We start from the raw sequence: 13704 nt of genomic DNA, 5'->3' as shown, positions 1-13704 counted from the left end.
CTCACAATAATAATAATAATTTGACTTAATTATGGTAATATTGTATCTTTTACCCAACCTAATTTTCCTAAAATTGCAACTTTATTCTTTGTTTTGTTTGTTTGTAATATTAAGACTTTTTCCCTTACATTTTTCAACTGCTGTGTGACTTTACTCTCTTTTGTTGTTGTTTTGCATAGCGATAGTGGGGTGACCACATAACTCACTGATTTATCCACGGTGTTATCATGTTGTTGGTTTTATTACAGTGATGGTGATGTCGGTAATAAGATTACAGTTTTTGTCAATCTGTTCTCTATTATAGCTAGTAGTTTCATTACCACTTCTACCACTAATAAGTATGGCTGTTTTGATACAGTATTATCAGTGTGGCTGTTCCATTATGGTCTTTATGACCATTATAAACATCTGCTAATGCAGTCCTGTTGTGTGTTTCTGTTCTTTGTTATTATTGTTGTGATTGTTGTTGTTGCTGGTGTTGTTGTCTCTCTTTGTATTGTCCCCCCCTCTTTTCCCCACCCTCCTTCTTCTGTCTTCTTTTCTCTTCTTCTCTATCCCCTCCTGCTCTGGTCCGGCCACTCCAAATTTGCACAACAATAAACATCAAATAAATTCTAAATAAAATCTATGGAACAGGTGAAGAGTATCTTACACTTTTCCCTGGCACAGAAAATCTGTTTAGCACGTAAGGGCATCTAGATCAACAATACTATCTGCCCCAATGGCTGGACAGGACAAAAAAAATTAATAAATTGTTGTTATTCTTGTAAAATGACTGCTCTTTTTCCCATGTTTACTGTTGTTTTTGTTAGTTTTCTTGTTATACTGTATTTTTAGAATGTACTGAGGGTCAAGAAAAAAATAGCCCAGGCCGCATTTTGGACACCTCTGATCGAAGGGTTAGGCATCTCTTCATTGTAGATTGGCAAACTAGGGGCCCCCTAAACAGCATTGTGTTTAGGGCCCCCACAAAGTTAGAAACAGCCCTACACATGGCTTAAGGAACCTGGGGAAAATTCAAGGCACTTGGAGCGCCAATTGCAAAATCTACATCAAGTTAAATGGCGGTCCGGAGGACACCAAAGTACTTGTTAACAGAAACATCATCCTGACTATTTTTTTAATTGAACCAGATAAACCCCACTGAGATCAAGATCTCATTTACAAGTGTGACCTGGCCAAGAGGTCAACAGCACACATCATAATAACTATCCATCCATCCATTTTCTATACCGCTTCTCCTCTTTAGGGTCACGGGGGCATGCTGGAGCTTATCCCAGCTGACTTCGGGTGACAGGCGGGGTACACCCTCGACTGGTCACCAGCCAATCGCATATAAAGGGAATAAAAGACACAACTAACAAAGGCTTGATGCCGCTTGAAGTCAACAACAATCGACAATAACAACTCTACAAAAATAACACAGATTAACCTGACCAATAAATTATTACTTAAACAATGTCCAGAAAGTAATCAGAAATTGTACAATTCAGTCAACATTTTTACAGTATCAATGTCTATGTTCATCATTATTTAATTTTACATTTAAGTTTCTTTAACATTTATTTGACCACAAAAATTCAATCTATTTCTATTTTATTACTTTTAATCTTATTTTATCTCCATCATAACATTTTTTATCTCTTATTTTCCATAACACTGCATAAACACCTTTCTTCTTTTCACACAGGAAGTGAACAAAATTTAAATGACAAAATGTAAGCAAACAAAATATTGTCAGTGTCAACATGTAAAAGACATGGTGTGAATGAATTATCAGTAATAAACATGGAGAAGGAGTAGCATTAAATAAGCTCCGCTTCTTTCTCCTCCTTTTTGGACTTGTTGAATTATGCAAATATACAGCAACCACGTGATGTTCCTTAATGAAATTTGTTAAGCTTCTCTAAAACAAATAAACCATACAATACCAGACATTACAGTATTAGATCACTATGAGGCCTGGGGTGCACCTGTGTCCCACTCAGTCAGAGGTTTGACAAAAACAAGCTGGTAAGTAGGCTCAAAAAGTTATGGACCGCTGCCTTGAGGAACAGGCTTATTTTTGGAGACACATTGTACCTTGTTTGTGGCTCTGCTCGATGGTCGTCTGGGTAAAGGCCTGTACTTCTCGATACGTCTGGAGGAAGGCGTTTTGGAATTGGATGGCCTGTTCCATGCTCACACCCAGGATGCCAGACAGGCGCTCACGACCTGGAGGGAGACGCCACACAGGACAAGTTCACCTTGCATCTTAAATCTCGGACTGTTTAATGATTCCAGCTTTGTGGAAAAATGTATTTACAATACATGTACAGTACAGGCCAAAGGTTTGGACACACCGTCTCATTCAATGCCTTTTCTTTATTTTCATGACTATTTACATTGTAGATTCTCAAAGCTATGAATGAACATATGTGGAATTATGTACTTAACTAAAATGTGTGAAATAACTCAAAATATGTCTTATAATTTAGATTCCTCAAAGTAGCCACCGTTTGCTTTTTTGATAGCACTGCATCCCGTTGGTTTTCTCTCAGTGAGCTTCATGGGGTAGTCACTTGAAATGGTTTTCACTTCACAGGTGCACCTTGTCAAGATTACTTAGTGGAATTTCTTGCCTTATTAATGGGGTTGGGACAATCAATTGTGTTCTGTGTGTCCAAACGTTTGGCCTGTACTATATGTGTAATGGCAATGTGCCCATTTAATATACAGTACATCAATACACTGTAGTAACAACATGTTTGTTGTACACCTTGTAGGACAGAGGTCTGGATGTATGGATATATGAGTTGGAAGCACTACATTCTTGCAAAATTAGGTCATTTTGGGGAGGGTTACCAACACTCCCCTGTCTTCCTCTCACACAGCCGCCAATCCTGCATGGCTTTTCTTGTTTAATCTGGTTTTACCTTAAGGACCGGGATTCTTCCTGTCCCTCTCCTACAAAAGGTTATCGTGTAATTAAAACGAGAGACACACAAGTTTGTCGTAATCACCTGACTCTCTTGTTGACCTATTTGTATATGTGTGTTTGTGTGTATGTGTGTATATAGACCAGCTCTGCCCCTCCTCCCTGCATGGCCTGATTATTGTCTTGCAAAGAAAGCTTCATCTTAGTATTCCGTATCCACGGCAACACATCCCTCCACCAGGAGCTGTCTGTCTATGCTGCTCAGGAGCTCCCTCCATTTGTCTTTGCATTTCCCTCCTTTTTCCACGCTCAGCCCCACCCACTCGTCACTGCTCCCCTTTCCCCTACATTCGCTCTTCCTTTCCCATCCTTCAGCCTATATATTTTCCCACAAGTGATTTACAATTCCCAGTCTCTCTCTGGTCACACTTGCCTTTTTAACCATTAACCCACTTGTCTGCTTCATTAATGAATGGACTGTTTATTTATTTATCACTCAATCATATGCTTGAAGGGCATCAGCTTTTCTTGTATGTATGTCATATGCTATAGGGTCAATACAAAGGGTTTTATTCAACCAATAAAGCATTTTAATTCCAATAATATAGTATGCTTTTTATGAAAACGCCATTATGGTGCCTTCATGACCCTTTGGAAAAAAGCTGTAAATCTAGAGTAAGTATTTTTAGTGGTTCCGCCAGGCAGTAAAACCTGATGAAGAGTAGCGGATGGCCATTAAAGCTCTGTTTCTCCTCCACACAAATGGAAGCACAATGTAAACATGCACACATGGATGCATCAATAAATAACACCAACGTGTGCAATAATAGAACTTTTGGGGAAAGAAAAATTGTCTATAGTTGCTTTTATGAGTATTTTTCAGCACATTTTAACCAAACCTAAACATATTTTTTTTCCCACAAACCTCCACCCAGCTGCAGTAACTTCATTGCGGTTTCAATGCATGTTTTAAAAATATATATACTTTGTTTGTGGCCCAAATTTGCACCACCTCATGCAAGAAAAAGACACATACAAACATCAATATGGCCATCGCGTGTCACTGACCTACACATTACGGTAGTTGCTCATGAAAAAAAGTCTATGTGCACTCACGAGAAAAAGCATGTGTAGGAAATATGTCAAAAGTGACACGCACACAGAAGCTTTTCTGCGGGTCACAAGGGTGCATTATACGTTCATCTTGCTCTCTTTTCTTTTTAATCCATCCTCCATTCTGGTTTGTTTTGTTGAACAACATCAGGAGTATGTTTAATTGCATCATATCTGGGGACTTCTCTCATATGTGATGCATTAAACAGCACTCGCTCTTCTTTTTCACACACTTTTTTTTTTTTACTGAACAGCTTCAGTTGATTGGTGTTGTGAGTTCATACTGACCTGCTCCATACACAAGCGAGTACACAATGTGCTTGGCGTGTTCCCGGTCCTCAGAGGTCACCTCTTGCTCACTCACCCCCTTCCTGGATTAAAAAAATAATATAAAATACTGTAATGAATCTCACTTTAAACATATGTTTCATAAATGCAAGGGGAACACAAATAGTACCTAAAATATGGATTATAGTGATGTGTGAAAACACCCGACAGGGTGGGATTTCTCGGGAGGATCTGCCACATCAATGTATTCATGTCAGGGTCAAGCTCACACAGTAACAGTCATGTACAGTTTAAACCAAATGTTTACATACACTGTGTAAAAACACACAAACATCTCAAAAACACTGTTTCCTCGCTTGGCATTATTGGAAAATCAGCCAAGATATCTAGAAAAGAATTCAAGTCTGGTTCATCCTTTCCACATGCTTGAAGATGCCACATTCATCTGTTAAAACACTTATCCGCAAATATAAACAACATGGGAATGTCCAGCCACCCTACCGTTTAGGAAGGGGACGGGTCCTGGGTCCTGCGTCCTAGAGATGAACATATTTTGGTCCGAAATGTGTGAATCAACCTCAGAACCAAAGACAAAGACCTTGAGAAGATGAGGGCTGAAGCTGGTAAGAGTGTGTCATTATCCACAGTCAAAGGTGTTTTGCACCGACAAGGGCTAAAAGGCCACTCCAAAAGCAACATAAAAAAAGACAGATTACAGTTTGCAAACATGCACAGGGACAAATATCTTTTTTTTGCAGATATGTCCTGTAGTGTGATGAATAATGACTGGCCATAATGACCATTGCTACATTTGAAGGAAAGGAGCACGCTGGAAAACATGACAACACCATCCCAACTGTGAAGTATGGGGGTGGCAGCATCACATTTTGCTGCCGAGGGAACTGGTTCACTTCATAAAATAGATGGCATCATGAAGAAAGAACATTATGTGGAATTACTGAAGCAACATCTCAAGCCATCAGCCAGGAAGTTGAAGACTGGCCACAAACGGGTATTCCAAATGGACAATGATCCTATCAATGTTTTGAAGTCTGTTTGATGCAATTTAAGGCAAAATAAGGTTCAGACCTTCGACCTAAAACAGGAAATGTTTTGTTTGATTTAATTTTAAATAGTGAGAAAAAAAAGGTGTACTTTTTGCATAGTGTATGTAAACTTCTGGTTTCAACTGTAATTGTTGAAAAGCATTTATTTTACCATCGAGATAGGGTTCGATATTCACTGCCCTCTGCTGGATGATCAATATTAATAACACTCAGTAGGAAGCCAAAGCAGCCCTCTCCTATTGCCTAAATTTTGTCATCAAGTTTCATACACTGAGAAATTAAGGCAAAAACTCCCCACCTTTATTTGAATCTACAACAAAATTCTGTGTGTTTTCGAGGAACTTGCTAGGTGGGTTTTGCCTAGTATTAGCTTATTTCCAAACAAGCAGAGTTTAGATTTGAGTGAGCTGTTGAAAACATCCATTTATCCCCCTTTCAACTTTAGTACTATTTTTAATCTTGAGAAGAGAAGTGACTTTCTAAATGACATTGGACACTCATTGGTGGTGGACAGGAACCATTCAACCAACACGGGGTGCAAATGCAAAACATTAAACTTTACTTTTTCCTTTTGCTCCCACACACTTTAATCCTGTATTTTTTAACACCCTGGCCGAATCCAGTGTCTTCAAAATGACAAGGGGGTTTAGAGGATAGCCGTTAAAAGATGAGGACACTTGTGGGGAGTAATCAAGAATAAAAATGACACAAAAGAGCTGAGACAGAGCAAAAAGGAGTCATCACAAGGGATACGCAGTGATATCAGTAGATTTATTAAAAGCGCGATCACTTGGAAGACACAATGGTGCTGTTAATGTGGTAATCAGTCTAAATGTGAGTGCACAGTAAGCTCTTGCACACACACAGACAACACACACTCAAAAAGATACTTCAAAAGGCACACTAGCTCAGGGGTGTCCTGCCCATGGAGGATAGAGGGCAAGTGATGCATTTAGCATGGTTGTCATGGCAACAGTTGTTAAGTTTGACAGTTTCGGATAAGAGAAACAATGTGTGTGTGTGTGTGTGTGTGTGTGTGTGTGTGTGTTTGGATTAGACCCACCATTGCGAGGCCAGCATGGCAAAGACATCGGCACAAGGGTTGATAAAGATGCGAAGCAGCTCAGGGTCAGAGGAGAAGTGCGCCAAGAGTCGCAGCTCCACTTGGCAGAAGTCTGGAAAGATGGCCTGTGTTAACTTACAAATTAATGTACAGTATTTCAACAATGCTCAAAGACACGTTTTTATTAATTACGCACAAAGCCATCGCAATCAAATATTGTCTGTTGAGATGAAAGACAAAAAGAGGATGAGGACAGAAATAAAGACAACCGTGATGAGGAGACAGGCACTTTCTAAAGATATCATCCCATTAATGTTTTATGAGTCAGATCAAATTTCCTCCAAGAATGGCCGACAGGCCCATAGAACATATTGGAGGATGTGTGTGTTCTGGTGTGTTCCCGCGAGCGTAATACATAGTGCAAACCATAATAATTAAGATTTGAAATATGTTCCATAGAGAATTTTTATATCACTGGAATACCTACAGACAATCATTAGGTAGAGTCATGAGGTCCAATACAAGAACTGCATCATAAATTGTTTCTTTACAAAGATAACATTCCGTTTTGTCACTATCCGAATGAATTTAATAATACTATTATATCAATCTCAAGGCACAAACTAGTTATGTCGTTACAAAACATATTGAACCATCAATGTCGGTTGACGTGCCTCCAAAATGAACTTCTCCTTGGGATAACGGCAAGTGATAGTTCCATCACACACGTTTGTGAAGGACGTGGAAGACCTGGTGAGAGAATGGCCAGGCAAAGGCTTCCCTGCAGGGGTTGTTTCCATGGCAACATGGCCTCTGACTCCTCAGCGTGTGTGAGCATGCTTGTGTGGGCATGTGTTGGCCTGCTGGTGCAAAGTGGGTAGTGAAACTCTACCGTGTGTGTGTGTGTGTGTTCTGTCCTCTTGCTAACCCTGCTTATGTAAGCGTGCGACACACTGTCACTGCCTCCCTGCTGTATCTAACAGCAAGTGTGTTGGCTCTACCTGCAGCAACAAAGGTCCAGCCTTCTTGAGGAATGAACATGTCCCGAGGATGAACAGTCACCACCTCTTCCTCATTTCCTGTGGAGAACAAACACTACCACCTAAATTTAATTTACAAAGGTCCCATATTTTCGTATTTTTTGGAATACCTTTTAAACAAGTCCAAAATGTATACTTGATGATGGAATTTAGACAGTTTGAAAGTGCTTTTAGTAAGCCCTGGAAACACACCTTTTTGCAGTGTGTTTGTCTATACCTGTGAAGTACTATTGTGCACTTTTTACATATATACTGCAACTCTGCACTTGTCCAACATAATGGATACCAAATATCGCAAAAAAACAACGTAACATTAAGGAGTGGGACAGGACACAACACTAGCATTTCTCTTGGAGATGAATAAAGTATCTACAGTATATACAGTTGTGTCAAAAGGTGTAAACCTCCTGATTTTTTTTTTTGTCAAACTTAAATGTTTCAGATCATCAAACAAATTGAAATATTAGTCAATGACAACACAACTGAACACAAAATGCAGTTTTTAAGTGAAACTTTTAATTATTAAGGGAGACAAAAATCCAAACCTACATGGCCCCGTGTGAAAAGGTGATTTCCCCCCTGTTAAAACATAACTTAACTGACATTAATTGAGATCTATGAGTCTGGAAAAGGTTATAAAGCCATTTCTGAAGCTTTGGGACTCCAGTGAACCACAGTGAGAGCCATTAGCTACAAATGGCAAAAACATGGAAGAGTGGTGAACCTTCCCAGGAGTGGCCGGCCAACCAAAATTACCCCAAAAGTGCAGCAATGACTCATCTAAGAGGTCACAAAAGACCCCCCCCCCCCCCCCCCCCCAAACAACTTCCTGAAGAGCAGCAGGCCTCAATTGCCTCAGTCAAGGTCGGTGTTCAAGATTCCACCATAAGAAAGGCAATGGGCAAAAACAGCCAGCATGGCAGAGTTCTAAGATGAAAACCACTGCTGAACAAAGAGAACATTAAGGCTCATCTCAGTTTTGCCAGAAATCATCTTGATGATCCCCAAGACCTTTGAGAAAATACTCTGTGGTCTGATGAGACAAAAGTTAAACTTTTGGATGGTGAGTGTCCCATTACATCTGGCGTAAAAGTAACACCTTATTTCAGAAAAAGAACATCATACCAACAGTAAAACATGGTGATAGTAGTATGATGGTCTAGGGCTGTTTTGCTGCTCCAGGACCTGAAAGACTAAGAGGCTGTGATAAATGGAACCATGAATTCTGCTGTATACCAAAAAATCCTGAGGGAGAATGTCCGGCCATCTGTTCATGACCTCAAGCTGAAACCAACTTGGGTTCTGCAGCAGGACAATGATCCAAAACACACCAGCAAGTCCACCTCTGAATGGCTGAAGAAAAACAAAATGAAGACTTTGGATTGGCCTAGTCCAAGTCCTGACCTGATTCCTATTGCCTGAAAAAGGCGCTTCATGCTAGAAAACCCTCCGATGTGGCTGAATTACAACAATTCTGCAAAGATGAGTGGGCCAAAATTCCTCCACAGCGCTGTAAGAGACTTGTTGCAAGTTATTGCAAACGCTTGATTGCAGTTGTTGCTGCTAAGGGTGGCCCAACCAGGGCCATGTAGGTTTGGATTTTTTTCTCCTTTAATAATAAAATTTCATTTACAAACTGCATTTTGTGTTGACCTTTGTTGTCAATGACTAATATTTAAATTTGTTTGATGATCTGAAACATATAACTGTGACAAAGATACAAAAAAAAAAAACAGGAACGAGGCAAACACTTTTTCACATCACTGTATTTATCATAGCTATGTGAGCTACAATGCTAACATTACAGTTTAAACAGCAACATCGTGCTAGGTTTGGCTGTTCGCTGAAAAAACACAAAACGATTAAACTTACAGCTCACCGACGTCTGTGACTGGCTGAGGGCTGAAGTTTTATTTTAAGATGTGTAGCAAAGCCTATTTATTTCCAAACTGGGAGGCGTATACATGGGGTGGGCTCATTGAGCTAAGGCCAGGTCTGAGACGGTATCATGTCCACGAAAAAGGATGTTTTTTTCTTCACGATGTCATGAAAACGTTAAACTTGAAACCTGACTCAAAATAGGTGCAAACAGGTGAGGGAAATGCTAGTTTTCTCATGTTTGGTTCAGAAACAGGCACATGGGGCACATGTTACTGTTTGTACATCGTTACATAGTCGATGTTGCATAATTTAAGTGGACATTACACCCGGTTCAGTCTAAGTGGTAGACGGTGCGTATTAGAAAAAACAGTAATGACATGCTACAAAACATCATCAGTGTGTGCTGACACAGCCCAAGAAGGCTGACATGACAGAGGGAGGGATGCTGATGGAGAGAAGGACGATTTGATGACAAGGAGCTCTCTGTGGAGAGCAGAGGTGCTGATGTTAGCGCCTATGAATCACTACAAACAGAAAAAGAGCTGAGTGTGGCCTGCACTGCCTGCTAGTGACAGCTTGTCAATGTGGTCCAGTCCTGGCAACAGATGGGTTATCCACAAATCCACAAATGGGTCAATGCATTTTCCCTCGCCCCTATGTGTATACTGAAAATAATTTCATCTCTCAGGTGGCCAAGTTGTTGTAGCCGAAAACATTTAATGCATACATAAGCACTGTCAAATGCTTTGTAGCAGATTTGGAGTTTTAAGCATTGTGCAGCGTACCGTGTATGTATTGCCTCTTGCTGATCCGAAGTGGCTGTCTTGGGATGGCCTGGAAGTTCTAGTTAGGAGGAAACAAATAGTAAATATAAAAACATCAGAAAGGTATTAATTTGACATTTATTATTGTGGTGCTAGTTTGCCTTCTGCCCCTGACTCATTTCATTCACACCTTTAAGCAGCATATATAACCGTGGGCATAGTTTAATTAGAACACTCAAGAGATTCTCGTCTTAAAATAGGAGCAGTGATAGTCTCATCATTAGCTCGTGTTGCATCAAGCCACAGGGTAATCAGAGAAAATGCTGAAATAGACACACACAGTTACATGGGCAGTTATTTTCTTGCAGAGGAAGCTAAACAGCAAAGTGATCAGTCACATTACACACTGTCTAATGTAAGAAAAAAGGGAACTCAGCAGTTCTATTTCAATCGGCGATAATCTCCCTGCATACATCCTCAGTAGTGTGTGTGTGTGTATGTGAGAGAGAAAGAGAGAGAGAGAGAGAGAGAATATAAGGAGGATGCTGATGAAGGAAGCATATGCATGGATGAAACTGTTTCCATTCATGCAAGGTCAGTATGCGGTGGGTTTGACCCTTAGAGTGAGTGTACTTTTGTGTCATCCAGATAGAAGAGGAGTGGGGGAAAATACTCTGCTTCCATCACTTATTTATTATTCAGCAGCAATAGGGAGGGAGTGACATAGGCGAGGGAGAGCTGTAAAAAGGACTGCAGAGGCAGGGTGTGGACAGAGGAAAGGATATACTGTAAGAGCACAACAGCACGGGCACACACAAACACGCCTGTGGAGTTTGAAGGTGCATGTAATGTCAGGTGTGTGAGATGTGAGGTGACGGGTGATTCAGAGTGTGCAGTGACAAAAGCATGAATCAGTACTGGGGAGGTAAAAAATGTAAATGGGATGAATGTAAAGTTGACTGGCTAGCTTGTTCAACAGATGGAGCAGAATTATTGCTCGTGGGAGTCGTGTGAGGTAACTCAGTCGCTGTGTACCAATTTAACGACTCATCACGGAACATATGCACGAATAAAACACACACGTCCTTATTCACTTCACACTGCAGTCACAAACAAACACCAAGCTCTAGCCGCATTGAGTGGTGCAAGGATGCAACACTCGCAGCTTAGCTAGTCATCAATTGGAGTCAGGTGCGTGAGGCTTGGGGCACTATGTCCCACGGCAGCCATCAGTTGCTTCCTCTTTGAATCCAGGGATGCCTGCTGGTACAAAAATTGCTTTAACCACAAAACAATACTGCAGTTTTTTTCTCCTGAAAGATACCTTTTGACTTCAAGGAGATAAAAACAAATCAAGCAGAGGGATTTTACATTTTTCCTCTGCAGAGAATAGCCTCTGCAGCCCTTTTGTAACACGCTGACAGGATTTACCTCAATTGAGCTTGACGCAGATGAAAGCTACCAGCTCTGCAACACTCCTCATTTGAAACTGACAGTGAATTTGAAGTGAACTTGTGCACCCACCAGGGTTTACGTAAGCCATGATTCTGCTGCTGGATTGGCTGTCACAAAAACTGCACATACTGTAATTGTCCAAACTTGTCACTATCCTGATTGTTATGAATTTTATTATTTAATAAGGCGTTATTAGGTCACACAGCAGAGGAGGGTTGGCATGTTGGCCTCATACAGTCAGATAATTTAGTGTTCAAATCTCCACTTGGGCAGCTCAGTGCTGAGTTTGCATGTTCTCCGTGTGCATGTGTGGGTTTATCCAGGTACTCCGGCTTCCACCCACATCCCAAAAACATGTGTTAGACCAGGGGTGTCCAAAGTTTTTCCACATACTGAAAAATCAAAAGGATGCACAGGCCACTTTTACATTTTTAAACCAACCCATGTACTGTAGATATGCCGAGACCTTGGCATATACAGTATTTCTATACAGCCTGCATCTTAGCTTTGTGTTATCGGTGACCGAGCATATCATTAATATGACACTTTTCTCCTTACATTACACTTTTGGGCTGTTTTTTTTTTCTTTTTTACAAAAGTTACTTCTTGTACATTTTTTCCTCATATTGTTATGCCTTTATTTTCATAACATTTTGACTTTATCGTAATATTTAAACTTTTTCCCAACTTAGCTCTACAAAAATTGCAACTTTATTCTTTGTTTTCTTTAATATTTTAACTTGCTATTTTACTATGAAATTTTATTTCTCTTGATTTCTGATTTCCTGATTTCTCTTGATATTTCATCTTTATTCTTGTAAAACTTTTTTTTTTCATTTTGCTGATGTTTTTTTTCCTAAATTTCCTTGTTTAATTGTACAGTCGTCCTTCGCTATATCGCGGTTCGAATACCGCTCCCTCACTACATCGCAGGTTTTCAAAAAATAATTAATGATCACTGATTCGCGGTTGACTATTGCCTATTATTAGTCAAAAAATATTGAAACACAAGTTATATGTAGTATTCTGGTCACTAGGCATCAGTAATGTTATGACATTAGATTACATTACCTTTCACACTGCATGGAGACTGGCTACTGAGCCACCAGAGCCGAGTGGACATGCCATGGCTGAGATTGAGTAGGGGGAAAAAAGGTTCTCCTCTCATTTCGTGTGGAAATGGTAAGTTTTTGGCTTCTTTGTCCTTCTTCCCCACTCCGTTTGAAACACTGTTTTAAGTTTAGAATGAGTAAATTGGAGAGGCTAAGTAGCTAGCTCGGTACCTTGCTATGCTAGCGGCGGCCCTCTGTTATGTCCCTGCAGTGATCCCGCAGCCTGCGCAATGTGATGTTAACAAAAAATAATAGGAGTGTAGAAGTAGCTACTGGGGTGTTATTTCATGGTAAACTGGCACATGTTGAGCACATAAAGTGAATAAACCATCAGTAATTGCTTCGACACAGAGAAAGGGTAGGAGTAAATAAGCTCTGCTTCTTCCTACTCTATTTTGGACATGTTGAATTATGTAACTGTAAAAATGCAATGTAACCTTGTATGCATGTTCAAAATAAACTAAACCATTACCACTGCAAAACAGAGAGGTAGAATTAGATAAATCAGATCCACATTGAGCAGCTTGGTTCAGCATGGACGGCTCCACTGTATTCAGTGCATAAAACTATTTCCAGGTTGAAAAGAAATAGAACCACAGTGCTTTGGTGTTGTGAAGATGGTGCTTACTGGGTGCTTTGAGGAGATTCTGCCTGTCACCGCACTTGTCTGCGACCATGTGGAGGAAATGTAGTCCTGAGGGAAAGTTGACTACTGACTCATTTTGTTCTCACTTGCGATGCACCTCATTAAAACAGCTCACCTTTCCCATCATGCAAGAAAGGATCCCGTCGACATAAGTAGACTTGGTTTTGTGGAGCTGAGGGCAACAATGTAGGCAATATTTACTATGAAATGTAAGTAAAATATGTTTTTATGATTAGGCAAGGATGGTGACACACCTGTCTGTATTGTAAAATAATCTTTGGCAGAGGATGCAGGTCCTGGAGCTGCAGCAACTTCAAAGACAGAGGATAGTCATAAAAAACGTTACATTACGGTGGCA

The 13704-nt window shown here is 40.3% G+C and overlaps 1 protein-coding gene across 4 annotated transcripts in view; it reads right to left on the bottom strand.

Annotated features, from left to right (window-relative positions):
• Positions 1–13704, bottom strand: part of poln (polymerase (DNA directed) nu) — a 38667-nt gene that overhangs the window by 7236 nt on the left and 17727 nt on the right. For all 4 annotated transcript variants that reach the window (XM_054753966.1, XM_054753967.1, XM_054753969.1 and 1 more), the window contains 8 exons: positions 13601–13657; positions 13462–13518; positions 13329–13394; positions 10155–10212; positions 7450–7527; positions 6449–6560; positions 4319–4401; positions 2083–2214 (listed from right to left, as the gene is read on the bottom strand). In XM_054753966.1, coding sequence (XP_054609941.1) covers positions 2083–2214; positions 4319–4401; positions 6449–6560; positions 7450–7527; positions 10155–10212; positions 13329–13394; positions 13462–13518; positions 13601–13657 — 643 coding nt within the window. The remainder of the gene's footprint in view (positions 1–2082; positions 2215–4318; positions 4402–6448; positions 6561–7449; positions 7528–10154; positions 10213–13328; positions 13395–13461; positions 13519–13600; positions 13658–13704) is intronic.

Source organism: Dunckerocampus dactyliophorus, chromosome 15, assembly GCF_027744805.1.
Source record: "Dunckerocampus dactyliophorus isolate RoL2022-P2 chromosome 15, RoL_Ddac_1.1, whole genome shotgun sequence".
In the NCBI taxonomy this organism is placed as follows: Eukaryota; Metazoa; Chordata; class Actinopteri; order Syngnathiformes; family Syngnathidae; genus Dunckerocampus; species Dunckerocampus dactyliophorus.
Note: the sequence above shows the minus strand (reverse complement) of the source record. Positions and strands in the feature narration are given on the sequence as shown.